The 15406-nt window shown below is 37.0% G+C and overlaps 1 protein-coding gene across 8 annotated transcripts in view; it reads right to left on the reverse strand.

Moving 5' to 3' along the window:
• The window catches only part of LOC129726948 (uncharacterized), a 66566-nt gene that overhangs the window by 34586 nt on the left and 16574 nt on the right, over window positions 1-15406 (reverse strand). For all 8 annotated transcript variants that reach the window (XM_055684251.1, XM_055684258.1, XM_055684255.1 and 5 more), the window contains 2 exons: window positions 14226-14440; window positions 13957-14121 (listed from right to left, as the gene is read on the reverse strand). In XM_055684251.1, coding sequence (XP_055540226.1) covers window positions 13957-14121; window positions 14226-14440 — 380 coding nt within the window. The remainder of the gene's footprint in view (window positions 1-13956; window positions 14122-14225; window positions 14441-15406) is intronic.

Below are 15406 nucleotides of genomic sequence, written 5' to 3' on the forward strand. Positions count from 1 at the left end.
TTTGAGTTTTATAAAGATTGAACTTGTGGTTCAAAAGTTATGAAAAGAAACGTGTTCTGAAGACTGTTTAATCTCACTCATGTTTCTCAGAGATGGCTGGACCGATTTTCATAAAATCAGTTTCAAATGGAAGGTCTAGTTGCCCCATAAGACCCTATTGATTTGTTTTGCAATCGGACTATTACTTTGACTGTTATGTTTAAAAATGTGAAATCCAGCTATTAGAAGGAACATATTCCGGAGACTACTTGGACTCACTCACTTTTCTCAGAGGTGGCTGACCCGATTTCCACAAAATTAGTGTCAAATGAAAGGTCTAGCTGCCTCATAACACCCTATTGAATTTTACTGTAATCGAACTGTAACTTCATCTGTAATGTACCGAAATGTGAAAATCACGAAACTTTATTATCTCAGAAACTACACAACTGATTTGATTAATAGTATTATCAGATGAGCGGGCTAGTTGAGGGTTAACTGAAGAATTATGATTGAACACGTGGTTTCAAAGTTTGGCTGCCCTATACGTTCCTATTTCATTTGATTATAATCAAACTTAAGCAACCGTTATGTATTAAATTGGTAACAAAACAACGAAAGTCTATTATCTCAAAACATGACTGTCAATTCAATGACTGTCAATGAACATGACTGACCATTGAACATTGAACTGTCTCAAACTCACAAATAACAAACTCCATAGCAATTTGATATGTGGCTCAAAAGTTATGGAAAGAAAAGAAATTCAAAGATTATTTAAAACTTTACCTGCTTTGATCGGTATATGTGGCATCAACATAAATTAAATGTGGTATCGTACTAATTGAACGTTCCAAATTCATTAATTCCTTGCGAAGTATTTAAAAACTGCAAATGCACGACGAATCGGCCATAGGATATGATAAAAGTCAAATAACAAATCGTTTGAAATGATTGGTTTTAATCGAAATGACAACATCCTCGACTTTTGGCTTGTGGACATGGCCTTAATTCTGAATATATTCATATTGGGTGGTATTTGGTCATTTTCAGTAGATTTTCTGGCATCAATCTGACACCGGAAATTCCAAAAACTTAAAGTGGTCGTCTTTAAATTCAAAATGGTGTCCAGGATCAATGTTTGGTTTCTATGCATCATCTCGATTACGGAAATATCCATATTGAGTATTATTCGGTCATTTTAGACCTAGAAGTTGCCATTTAGCAATTCAAAATAGTGTCTGAGGTCAATTGTTAGCTCGTTGATCATTCTGGTTCCGGAGATACTCATATTGGATGGTATTTGGTTATTTTAGGCTGTTTTCTCACAAACCGGAAGTCGCCATCTTGGATTTCAAAATGGTATTTAAAATAATGTCTAGCCTCTGAGCGTCATTCTGGTTGAAGAAACACCCATATTGGGTGTAATTCGATCATTTTCGGCTGTTTCCCAGGAACCGGAAGTCGCCAACCTAGAATCCAAAATGGGGTCTGTGGTCGATTACAGCTGCTGTGTATCATTTTAGATCAGGAGATACTCATGTTAGACGGAAATCGGCCATTTTTGGCTGTTTTCCAGAAACCAGAAGTTGCCTTCCTACAATTCATAATGGTTTCTGAGGTCAATTTTTAGCTTCTTGCAACATTCTGGCTCCGGAGATACTCATATTGGGTGGTATTTGGTCACTTTGGGCTGTTTTTCAGAAGCCGAAAGTTGTCGTTTTGGACTTTAGAATTGCCTGTGAAATCAATTTCTGCCATCTGGGCATAATTCTGGTTCCGAAAACATTAATATTGAATGGTATTTGGTCATTTCCGGCTGTTTACCAGATACCGGAAGTCACCATCTTAAAATTCAGGACTGTATCTGTGATCATTTTTTATCTTCTGCATCTTTCTGGTTCCAGAGATACTCATATTTAATGGGAATCGTCTATTTCAGGCTGTTTTCCAGAAACCAGAAGTTGCCATCTTACAATCCCTAATGTTGCCTGAGGTCGATTATGGAACATATTTGTTACCACTAAAAACCTTCACCTGCCAAATATGGTTCCATTTAGTTGATTAGTTCGCGAGATGTGTAGAAATTTGTGTTTCATTCAACTATTATGGACATATTTGTTACCCCTTAAAAATCCACATGCCAAATTCGGTTTCATTTGCTTGGTTTGTTCTTGAGTTGTGTAGAAATTTATGTTTTATGTTTGTTTGTTATGTTAGTTTTCAAGCAAGGTTGTTAATACGATAGATTATCGTCGATAATCGTCATCGCCGTTACCGATAACGTATGGTATCGTTATTTACGATGACGATAGCGTCTTCAAATATTAACGATATCGGCGATGACGATAGTCACTAGACGTTATCGGTGAGGAAACGTGTTTTTCACTTCGGACGGTTGGAGACGAAACATAACTAGGCAACAGGAAGAAACTTTTCCATATTTGTTTATGTTTCGCGTCTCATCAGGAAAATAAACAATAACAGGTATCGTTATCGACGTTTACAATAAATTATCGATTAACAACCTTGGTTTCGAGCCTATATGGATCAGACAGACAGACAGACCGGACTGCATTTTTATATGTATAGATTACAACCAGGGATCGGGTGCTACTCATTTTTTTGCGTGCAAAGCACACGCCGTTGGGAGACTGCACATAATTTCTAAAGAGACGAGTAAGAGCAGTTCGGATTGCACTGTACAATCGTTTCCAAAGAGACAAGTAAGTATAGGTAGCATGTCACAACACACTTTATCCGTCTCTTTCCGGAGATGTCTCTTACTCAGGGATCGGGTGCTACTCATTTTTTTTACGAGTAGAATGCACGATGTTGGGAGACTGCACATCAATTCCCAAAGAGACGAGTAAAAGCAGTTCGGATCCCTTTCGTGTCGTTCAGGAGACCTCACAGAATTTACCCCAGTATAGTGCAGAAAGACGTACCGTGACTGCGGGTAATTCTGCGCTGCACATTTTCCCGCGCACTCAACTAATAAAACTGTTTGCTACAGTAAATTTTACTAAAACATACTTAATCTCTGTACTATTATAGCAGACTATGCTATGCACATGGTAAAGCACACAAATCAACTGTGTTTTAGTAAAATTTACTGTTGAAAAATAGTTTTTTAAGATGAGGGCGCGGAAAACGTGCTGCGCAAAATTACCCGCAGTCACGGTAGTTTCTACCTCAGAAAATTTCTTGGGCTTTGTGTGCCTCTTTGTTGAGAGAGTTTTTGATCACAGCCAGTGATGCCACATATTCAGATTAATCTGTAGTTATACAGATTTTATTTTTCGACATTTTCACGCATAACGATTATCTGTGTTGTATGAGGATGCGGATCACACCTTTTCAATAAGTGAAAAATAAATCGTACAACGCATATTATTGTTTTGAAAGGTATGCTTCTATGTTGAACAACAGATTGAAGAAAATTGATCTTACAACACTAAATGAAGGCACAGCTTAATGCTTTTAAAGATAAATAGCACCTAAACATGAAGAGGCGTCAAAGAACATCTTGTACAGTAGACTTTAAAATTTAATTTTATTAACAACAAAACCCATGTTTATCACATATTTAAGAGAGGAAATTGTTCCTTTTCTAGGTGCTTTTTATTTTCTATAATTCGACGTTTTAAAGATATTGATTACGGACTTTCTCGACTTTCCAACGAAACCAACAAAATTAAGCAAGCTTTACATTTCTTGTGCAGTAGTTAAATGTATTTAAAAATGTGAGTGGCAACCCTGATTATGCCCGGCTGTGTGAAAATTTTGCCCGTTTGGGGCTTCCTGCTGACTCGTAGGGGGAATAGGGGCATAATGGGCTCCTAATTCGGTTGCTGATTTAAGCATGGAAAACGACAAAAAATTAAGGGCTGTCTTCAGTGCAAAACTGCCATGATACTTGGCGGCTTGTTTCGTAAATGTCCCGTCGCGCCTTATGGTGGCCAATTCTGCCTGCAGTCCTTTTTTCTGACCGATTCGGCTCCAAAGATTTTTTAATATATGTTCGCACCATCACTGTAAACAAACACTGACTATGGAAACAGAACGACTGAAATAAGTCGACTGAGATGAATTTCAGGTAAATTTATGTGACAACACACCTTGTCTTATTTCACCCCAACTATAGGTGACCATTTCGCTCCTATCGAAATAGTTAAAGTTAATATGAGATTTTAACACTAATTATAGCTTAAAATCAAAACGTCAATGATGGTGAAATTTGGGGTACGACCGATACGTCATATTGATGTGTCTACATACTTGATTGAGCCACGACCGTATAAGCTTATTTTGTAGTGCGCAATAATAATAATTTTTCCAACATCCGGGAACCAAGTTGATTTTTTCAGTATATTTCCATGTTTTAAACAGACGAATCACTTTTGTTCTACATCAAGATATACTGTAGTAACTACGGAACAGTTCCACATACCACATTGTATTAAAAAATGCGTAGTTTCGCATATGAGAGGGGTGCCCATTTCACCCCGTGTGCTTATTATGCCCCTCATCCCCCTACACAGATTTTAATGCAACATTCGTAGTAAGTTTCGAACGCTTTCATTGCACATAATTGCACAGAGACATCTCCGGAAAGAGACGGATAAAGAGTGCTGTGACATGCGAACTGCACTTACTTGTCTCTTTGGAAACGAAATGTACCGTGCAATCCGAACTGCTCTTACTCGTCTCTCTAGAAATTATTGTGCAGTCTCCCAACGGCGTGTGCTTTGCACGCAAAAAAATGAGTAGCACCCGATCTCTGACTCTCAAGTATAAAATCTCTCTCTCCTTCGTCTCTTACTCCTTCCAAATATTGGAGACAAAAATCTGCGAGACGCACGAAGATTTTTTGCACAGCTCTGAGTAGTTAGACGATCCCTGATTACAACATCAATATTTTAGAACCTAAAGAGTGAATATACATTTATTGGATTGAAGCGTTCATGTAAATCTATTTTTACAAATAAAAGTTTGAATGAGAAAGGCTGGGTCTGACCGCTAGGTGGATTAATTTAGGTTTTAAATAATATTTTTGCCTTTCGCCTAGAAAGGTATAGCAATCACTTGCAAAACCGAGAGTATAAAAGTGCTCCAAAGGGCCGAAGGGCATATATCACTCGACTCAGCTCGACGAGCTGAGCATTTTCTGTATGTGTGTGTGTGTGTGTATGTGTGTGTGTGTGTGTGTGTGTGTGTGTGTGTGTATGTGTGTGTGTATGTGCAGATTTTTATTCTCACTCACTTTTCTCAGAGATGGCTGGACCGATTTTCATGAAACTAATTGCAAATGAAAGGTCTTGTTGCTCCATAAGACCCTATCTAATTTTATTGTAATCGTATTTTTAGTTTAGAGGTTATGTTCAAAAATGTGAAAATCATGAAACATCAATATCTCTTAAACTACACAACCGATTTGAACAAAATTGGTTTCAAAAGAACGGGCTACCTAGAAAACCCTCAAGTTTTGAATTTCATAAAGATTGAACTTGTGGTTCAAAAATTATGAAAAGAAACGTGTTCTGAAGACTGTTTCATCTCACACATGTTTCTCAGAGATGGCTGTACCGATTTTCATAAAATCAGTATCAAATGGAAGGTCTAATTGCCCCATAAGACCCTATTGATTTGTTTAGCAATCAGATTATTACTTTACCTGTTATGTTCAAAAATGTGACTCACTCACTTTTCTCAGAGATGGCCGACCCGATTCCCACAAAATTAGTGTCAAATGAATGATCTAGCTGCCTCAGAAGACCCTATTCAATTTTACTGTAATCGAACTGTAACTTCATTTGTAATGTGCCGACTTGTGAAAATCACGAAACTTCATTATCTCAGAAACTACACAACCGATTTGATTATTATTTTCAGATGAGCGGGCTAGTTAAGGGTTAACTGATGAATTATGATTGAACACGTGGTTTCAAAGTTTGGCTGCCCTATACGTTCCCATTTCATTTGATTATAATCGAACTTAAGCAACCGTTATGTATTAAATTGTTAATAAAACAACGAAAGTCTATTTGTTCAAAGATTACATGACTTATTTGAACATAACTAGTGTCATACGAACGAGTCATCTCTCAAACTTACTAATAACAAACTTCATAACAATTTGATATGTGGCTCAAAAGTTATGGAAAGAAGAGAAATTTAAAGACTATTTAAAACTATACCTGCTTTGATCGATATATGTGGCCTCAACATAATTTAAATTTAAATGTGGTGTCGTACTATTTGAACGTTCCAAGTTCATTGATTCCTTGCGGTTTGTTTGAAGTCTGCAAATGCACGACGAATCGGCCATAGGATATGATCAAAGTCAAATAACAAATCGTTTGAAATGATTGGTTTTATCGAAATGACAACAGCCTCGTCTTTTGGCTTCTGTACATCGCCTTAATTCTGAATATATTCATATTGGGTGGTATTTTGTCATTATCAGCAGACTTTCTGGCATCAATCAGACACCGGAAATACCCATATTGGGAGGTATTTTTGGTTGTTTCCCAGAAACTAAAAGTGGTCGTCTTCAAATTCAAAATAGTGTCCAGGGTCAATGTTTGGTTCCTATGCATCATCACGTTTACGGAAATATCCATATTGAGTATTATTCGGTCATTTCCGACTGTTGCCTATAAGTTGCCATTTAGCAATTCAAAATGGTGCCTGAGGTCAATTGTTAGCTCCTTGCATCATTCTGGTTCCAGAGATACTCATATTGGATAGTATTTGTTTATTTTAGGCTGTTTTTCACAAACCGGTAGTCGCCATTTTGGATTTCAAAATGGTATTTAGGATACTGGTTAAAGAAAAACTCATATTGGGTGATATTTGGTCACTTTGGACTGTTTTTCAGAAGCCGAAAGTCGTCATTTTGGAATTTAAAATTGCCTGTGAAATCAATTTCTGTCATCTGGGCGTAATTCTGGTTCCGAAAACATTCATATTGTATGGTATTTGGTCATTTCCGGCTGTTTGCCAGACACCGGAAGTCACCATCTTAAAATTCAAGATTGTGTCTGTGATCAATTTTTAGTTTCTGTGCATCTTTCTGGTTCCAGAAATACTAATATCTAATGGGAATCGTCCATTTTAGGCTGTTTTCCAGAAGCCGGAAGTTGCCATCTTACAATTCAAAATGTTGTCTGAAGTCGATTTGTGACTCCAGTGCATCATTACGGTTCCGGAAATACCCATATTGGGTGGTATTTGGTCATTTGCCGCTGTTTTTCCGACACCGGAAGTCGCCATTTTGGATTTCATAATGGCATTTGGAGACAATTTCTGGATTTTGAACGGCATACTGGTTAAGGAAAAACTCATATTGGGTGGTATTTGGTCATTTTCTGCTGTCGATTATGGAACATATTTGTTATCACTAAATACATTCACCTGCCAAAATGGTTCCATTTAGTTGATTAGTTCGCGAGATGTGCAGAAATTTCTGAAGAAACATGTACTTCCAGAAGAGGGAGGGGCGTCAAACCATTATGGACATATTTGTTACCTCTAAAAACATTCACATACCAAATTTGGTTGTATTTTCTTGATTGGTTCTTGAGCTGTGCGAAATTTGTGTTTCATTTTCATGGGATCCCTCCCTTATAGAAGAGGGAGTCGGGTTTCAAACCATTATGTACATATTTGTTACCACTAAAAACATTTACCTGCCAAATTTTGTTTTATTTGGTTGATTAGTTCTCGAGATGTGCACAACATTGTGTTTCATCCAACTATTATGGACATATTAGTTACCCCTCAAAACATCCACATGTCAAATTCGGATTCATTTGCTTGGTTTGTTCTTGAGTTGTGCAGAAATTTATGTTTCATTTGTATGGGACCCCTCCCTTCCAGAAGAGGGAGGGGTCTCAAACTATCATAGGAACCTTTATTGGCACCAAAAACCCCTACATACAAGTTTTCACGTCGATCGGTTCGGTAGTTTTCGCCTATATGAATCAGACAGACAGACAGACTTGACTGCATTTTGATATGTATAGATTACAACATCAATATTTTAGAACCTAAAGAGTGAATATACATTTATTGGATTGAAGCGTTCATGTAAATCTATTTTTACAAATAAAAAATGAATGAGAAAGGCTGGGTCTGACCGCTAGGTGGATTAATTTAGGTTTTTAATTTTTGTTTAAACTTTTTTACAAAAAATTATAATTAGTTTTAGGAATGTTTTTTTTTTTTTTTTTTTGAAAGACAAAATTGTTATCTACAACTTTACCGACGACGTCGCACCGATCAAACAAACCGTTTTGGCCCTAAAAATATTTGTTATTATCAATACCTTCACAAAATAGCATTTTTCAATAGCTTCACAAAAATGAGTCGTGTTCCAAAAAATTAAACCAATAGCACAAGATGGAACCTTTTGCCTATAAAAACGTCTATGTAAAGCGAGCCATTGGCATCCCTATATCAAGAAACAGTGAATGACAATGAACTCATGTCCTGGGCTCAAACTCATTTGTGCCCACTGTCACCTGTCAGAAAAAGGTATATAGAAAGTGGCCGTGATATGCTATCTCGTTTACACATACGTTGAGATGTTCGCCCTTGAAACATGGCGCGATGCCATTGGGCTGATGTAAAGTTTCAGCGAAATCAAAAATGGTCGATAAAGTTAGTTCCCGTTTTTTTGTGGAATTGCCAACAGCGGTACAAAAAAGTGATTTTACAGCATGACAACATTCTGCCTCTGACTCTGTGTTGCCCAATAAAACCATTCAAACATTTGAAGACACAGAATGGAATGATTCGTTGTTAGCCTCAGAAAACCAACACTTTCCCCACAGATAACAAAAATATGTCGTTAGCTATGGACAATACTTGAAAAAAAATATTTTTTGATTAACTTTTCACAATCAAGTTGCCCGAAACATTTTCATTGCACACCTGTAGCAAAAAATATACCATAAATTTACTTTTCAACACTAGAACTTTTTTTTTCTTTATCTATAGAACACTAGAAATATAACACAAATTAACACAAAAATAGCTTTTTGTTCATGAAACTACCATTTTTAAATCAATGAGAAAAGCTTTTTTTAGTGTTCAAACTTGTAGTTTACGCTAATGTGGGATTATGTTGCTTCTCGAATCACGATCTGGCAATCCCTCGGCCTACAGCATGTGTTATTTTTGTTTCGTTATTTGAGGCTTGGTTGTAAACGCTCAACACTTTCATTTGATTCGCCTCGTTAGTGAGCGTTCCAGTAGAACGACCGTCCGCTTTCGCTAACAGAACAGATGGTAAAATGACATTCGCGTATTGAAGAAATTCACAACGTCATTCGTTTGGCGATGTTATTATGTTTTATTTCTATCTCTTCAATCCTATTTCTTTTGTAAATATTTTTCAATGATAAAGAAATTTCCAAAATCTCAAAAATGTATTTTACGGCAAAAAGAAAAAGGAGACTATCGTAGTGAATTATTGTTCTACCGTAACCATTTACAAACATGGCTGAGTTACGTAGTGGATAAAAAAAACAGTTCCCTTTTTCGTCTAACTTCACAAACTTGTTTTCAAGCGTTAGTATTAAACTAAGTACTTCAAAACAGTGGAAAGTAAACCGAATTAAACCACTAATAAAAAGTGTTAAATGTTGTCTATCATGCCCTTGCATAAGTTAGGGGCAGGGATGTTATCTGCTCACTACAAGTGTACAAAGAGTAAACTTTTAATTTTCCACATTGAGAAGAACGGCTGCAGCCGTTTAGAAACTCACCAGCACAAAGAGATAGCGTACAATTTCACTCTTTGTTTCTCTTTGTACTGAGAAGTTGGGCTTGCGGCAAGCGCTAGAGCATGAGACAAAAGTATAAGCGTACTCATCTCTATAATCTTTCACAATGGAGCAGACAATTGTAAATCTTACAACACTAGATGAAGGCGCAGCTTATTGCTTTTAAAGTAATTAGCAGCCAAACTAAAAGTGTTAGATGTTTGGTGTCGAAGAACTTGTAGAGTAGACTTCAATGTTCAATTTGGTTAACAACAAAAAATTGCGATTTAGTTTCCAAAAAACATTTGATTTCACATTTGTTCTTCTCTAAGTGCTTCTTATTCAGCTTTCCAATGAACCTAACAGAATCAAGATAGCTATCATACTTCTTGCGCTAAATCTCGTTAAAGGTAAACATAACCGAAAACTTAAAAAAGTGAATAACTCAGCAGTAGTTTAATTTTGGCCACATGCGTAGAGAGATTTTTTTCATCAAATCAAGTCCTATATCACCTCTTAAGGGATTTCAAGCTCCCTAACACCCTGTAAATCCCGTGATATCTTTACGCGTAGCAAATGAATGTAATAAAACCTCCGACACGCTCAACAACATTTGTTTTCCTTTTTTGTTTTTCAACAATATCAGGAAGTTTAATTTGCGACCTCAAGTAAACCAAAAAAATCTGTATTATTTCCATAAAATCTGTAGCCTGTATATTCAGATATCTGTATGGAAAATACGTTGAAAATCTGTAAAAATACAGATAAATCTGCATATGTGCACGAAATTGCAGAAGAAATAACTAAAACACTACTCTCATGGAATCGGGCAGCAATCAATTAATAGTAAACTTGGCGAAGTTTATCAAATATTTCATAAAATAAACCGTTTGTCGCAACGTTCCTATAATCGTCTCACCACCTAAATCACTGCTCATATTTTCGTACTATGCATCAAAATTTATCCTCTTATTTCTTACTGTTAACGAAAAGTAAAAGCACAAGACTCACACTCACGCAACAGTTCTCCCATGTACGGTATGTGTAAGAACTGTCATTTAACACATTTCGTGCAGTTTTTTAATCTTCATTTAAGGTAGGTGGGACAACGATAAACACTTTCTAATAATCACGTTTTGCTTAGAAAGTTATACTCCTTTGGCTGATACATGAAATAAGAAAACCGTGTAAAACTTTAGGACGCAAAGAAATAAAAAATTCATTTCTTAAGGCGTTTGCACCGAATTTTAGATCTTTTGAATAAGTTTTGACGTTGGACTAACGTCTATATCGAAGTTAGGCACCTGAATTTGAAATTCTAGTAATTCAACCGGGGAAAACCAGGGAAAAGTGGTCAGGTTTTGAGCGCTTATACATCAGTCATTTCTTTTCAGAATTTCGAGGTTTTGGCATCAACCGATCAGAAATTCTTTTACGGTTGAATTTATGTAACAAAAATAACCTATTTCTCGAGATACACTATTGAAAAATTGATAAATCACATCGATTGTCTAAATCATACCGAGAAACCAATCACCACCTCTCTTCACAAGCACAGTCGACACTAACGGATACAACCGATCTGACTTTGTAAACAGTCTCACAGCTTTCAACCAATAGCGAGCTCGCTTTCGGTAGCTGCAACAGGTGTTTCAACACCGTTTTAAAATACTTCTTTTATCATTACCACTGAACAGATTCTAAACACCAATGGCTTGATTGATAGGGGAAATATTGCGCAAGATTGTCATATAATAACTTAAATATGTTTTCGATACTAAACTAGTTAAAAGTTGTGTTAAAAGTCGTGCACATTCAACCAATCACAAGCTCGCTTCTTGTTTGCTCGCGGATGGATTTTTGCTTTGGGCTATATAATAGCCTGTGTCGTCTCATAGCAGTCATCAGTTAACATGTGAAAGGCCACCAGGCCGGTCTTGTATAATCAGCAGCGGTGGCTGATTCCAGCGGCCAAACTGAGCTGCAGCAGAACCAGAGCGGTGGTATCAGGCAGCAGCGGCGGAGGAAGTGGGAAGCTGCATTTCTTCATTCAGTTCGGTGCTCCTTCGATCTGAGTTGGACCCCACCAGCGGTAATCCAATTCAGATATCGTTGGGTGAAAACGTTGGGTGTGTGTGCAGTGTGCACATATAGCGTATGTGCATCTGTATTGCTATGACATTTGTGATGATAGGGATGGCGCTGTTGCGTGTGTATGGCTAGCTATAGCGTGTGTAAGACACTAGCATGTGTAGCATATTATGGCTATTGCGTGTATATCTTCAGCGTGTGTACGGATAGTTATAGCTTGTGTGTGGATAGCTGCTGCGTGTGTAATGATTAGTTATAGCGTATGTATGGATAGTAATAGCACATGGTTGGATAGCTTATGCGTGTGTATAGATAGTTGTATCGGATGTATGGAAAGGAATAGCGTGTGTATGGATAGCTATAGCTACAGCGTGTGTATGAATAGTTTTAACGCGTGTTTAGATAGTTATGTCATGTGTGTGAATAACTATAGCGGGTGTTTATCGAAGATTATTATTGTCATTGAAAATATTAAAACGTCTTAACGAACACAGTTGTGAATTTGATTTTACAGCAGCGATTTTAACTTCTTCAGCCAGTCTTTATTCATCGAGGAAAAATTACTACCTATGAATGATCAACACTTATTTACTAGAAATTTGATTTAGATCAAAACGGGTTCTTTTGAGTATCATAAGTTATTGGTAAAAAGAGTTGCAAGTTTTCTCAATGAGCATTCATTAAATTTTCGTTTTTGTTTCTCGGTGCGCGGTTTTGATTTTGTTTCTCGCACACAGAGAAAGAAACAAACTTGTCGCTATCGTGAAAAATAACAAAACAATTAGAAATGCTCTAAATCACAACTGAAGAAGTTAATATATTTTTCTGTCACTCGCCCAAACCTTGATAACAACTACCGAAAAACGTGTGATTGAGCTCTTGCTATATTGAGTTATTGAACCAAACGTTTTTTTTTTCAAATACATGAAGTTATATGCTGGGCTGGAACTAACCTAGCATGAGTTTTATCGATTAAATGTCAAACAATTTTCAAATTTAAAATTTTCGGTTGAATCGTTCTGGGCTCCAATTTCAGATAGTTTCGTAAAGTTTGCTTTTTGCTTAGATAGGAAAATTTTACCAATTCGCTCAATTAAATGATTGTCTTGGTAGTGCAGCAAACAAAGGGTTGATTCGAATATGTATGAAATGACAGCGATTAAATAAAAGATATCCATTCTTTTAGTATATATTATTATTTATAACGTTTTAACGTCTCAGCATCCAGAAATGCACTGTTAGATAAAATTGCAGCAAATACTAGAGTTGCAATTCTCTCTATTATTTGTTTTAATGGAATATAAGAATACCGTAGTCCAACGTCATGCGGTCGTGTCTTGAATACCACCCTCCTACTTTTTATGATTCCTATGAAAAACCTCAAGTAGACTAAGAGGGGCCTGTTAGGCCAGCATCGTACCTCAAGACCATCTGGAGCATTTTTGCATCATATTTGTAAAAAAGTATTTCAGGTTAGTTAAGCCACAGGTCTTCTTTAACTTTGGGAATCGGTTTCCAGTAAAAATATTAAGGGACATGTGTTGAACTAGAGAACAGGTGGGGATTAGCCCCTATCCGTAGGAAACGGGTGTTCTTCTTGCCCCAAAATTACGTATAGGTGACCTTTTTCGCAAATCCTCAGTTTAGTTTAAAATTTCTTATCGTCTCACTGATATTAATAATTGCTGAATAAAGCACATCCAAAATTTATTTTTTTTTAGCCAAAAATATATAAAAAATGTTTCTCCTGATCAATACTATTTTTGGAAACTAGTCGGGTAGAGAAAAATCTAAAATATTAGTAGACTTTTACAAACTTTTGCCAGAGCAAGCTACACTTTTTCAAACCAGTATTGACTTTAGGATTCCAAGTGTTTTTCGCATTTTTTCGAGTTGCAGGCATTTTCAAAAACATCTGGTATCTCTGATCAGAACCAAACGAATCGCGAACTTTTCTCACTCGTAAAAAACTGAACCTGAGTAAAAAATAAACATTCCAGCAAGATAGAGAACTCAAGTATACACCACAGCTGGTGTCACGATGATTTTCGAAAAAAAAATCCTACATTGCCGAAGGTTAAAAAAAATTCGATCAATCGTACAAAATATTTACCATCATCTGCTGCCAGAATGTACAAAACTATCTTTTTGTATTTATCTGTTCGCCGGCTGGTAGTGGGTTTCCCATAAAGTGGCGTTAATGTTTGCGGCAGATTCTGATGCACGGAAAGAATATCACATGGTGGTGACGTAGCCATTGGACTGTTCGTGGTCGAGTCTGTGGAGAAAAATGAATGAATATATATAAATAAATAAATATAAATTAAATAAATTAAACGAATGAATTTCAGTTTGAAGTTCTATAACTGAAACATTACTTACCACTTAACGTAATCGATCGCACATTTTGCAATGATTTAGGCTGAGCTTTGCTAGCCTCACTCACTGCCGTCGTGTTGCCCCCGCTGGTGGTCGAATTGTTAGAAATCGGACCAGTACCGGATCCATCCGATATTGGTTCCGGAGCGGCCAGAGGAGCTTCTTTCGTGTCATTTGCTTTACCCTTATTCTTATCGGCCAGTTGATATGAAGGAGATCTGAGAAAGACAAGTAAAATCAGGATACACGGTCACGTACTCGGTCTCGTGGTACATTCAAATGAGTGAAACAAGATGCCATTATAATTTGCAGAGCCATTACAACACGTATCGCGTGTTTCTCAATTCGATACTCTCAAAACCCATTATTACTACATTGAACAGTAATGATTCAATTGGACAAAGAAAGGCTAATGGATAATTGTAACATCGATTACAGCCAGCGAATGAACCAATCGAACCGATTGTCTTCACCACTCAGCACATTACAGTCTAACGCTTCACAACAATAGAATTCCCTAAACGCTCTCCTCCATCTGCTGATGCACTTTGACGTGAACGTGATAGATTACACGACTGTTTCGTAACCGCCATAAAACAGTTTCGGTGGCGCAGGTATTAATGCTTAATGGCGTAAATACTGCAACAAAAACAACGCTAACGCGAGTTACTTTCAGTCGGCCCCATCAGCCTTCGCTAACGGTGTAGTAAAAGGTATGCGCTCTGACGTCAAACTGGGCCGCCGCCGTGCGTATTCGTACCGTACAAATTTGTCCATTATGAGCTGGATAAGATAAATAAACAAACAGGGGAGTGATATAAAATATTCATCTACATTTCGCCTGTTGATGGAAACGTCAATGAACGCTAATTTATATGAACGCATACGGAAAGGCACGTTTGCTCAAGCAGTGCGAATCAGCCTCCAGTTACCTCACCTCATAGTTTACCAAATGGCGCAAGGGTGAAAATAAGAAGGTATGATTCACTGTCCAATGACACTGCATACTACGTAAATTTTCCCGATATCATCATACATTCAAAATATTCTTTATATTTATCTTTCGAGAGCGAACTGGTTTTAAATTTCAAATCAATAAAATTGTAAAAATATAGGGATGCACCCTAGTTTTAGTAAAGTCCTTGATGTGACGAATATGAACCTGCACCTTGTCTTGTTATCCT

The sequence above is a fragment of the Wyeomyia smithii genome, chromosome 3, assembly GCF_029784165.1.
Source record: "Wyeomyia smithii strain HCP4-BCI-WySm-NY-G18 chromosome 3, ASM2978416v1, whole genome shotgun sequence".
NCBI lineage: Eukaryota > Metazoa > Arthropoda > Insecta > Diptera > Culicidae > Wyeomyia > Wyeomyia smithii.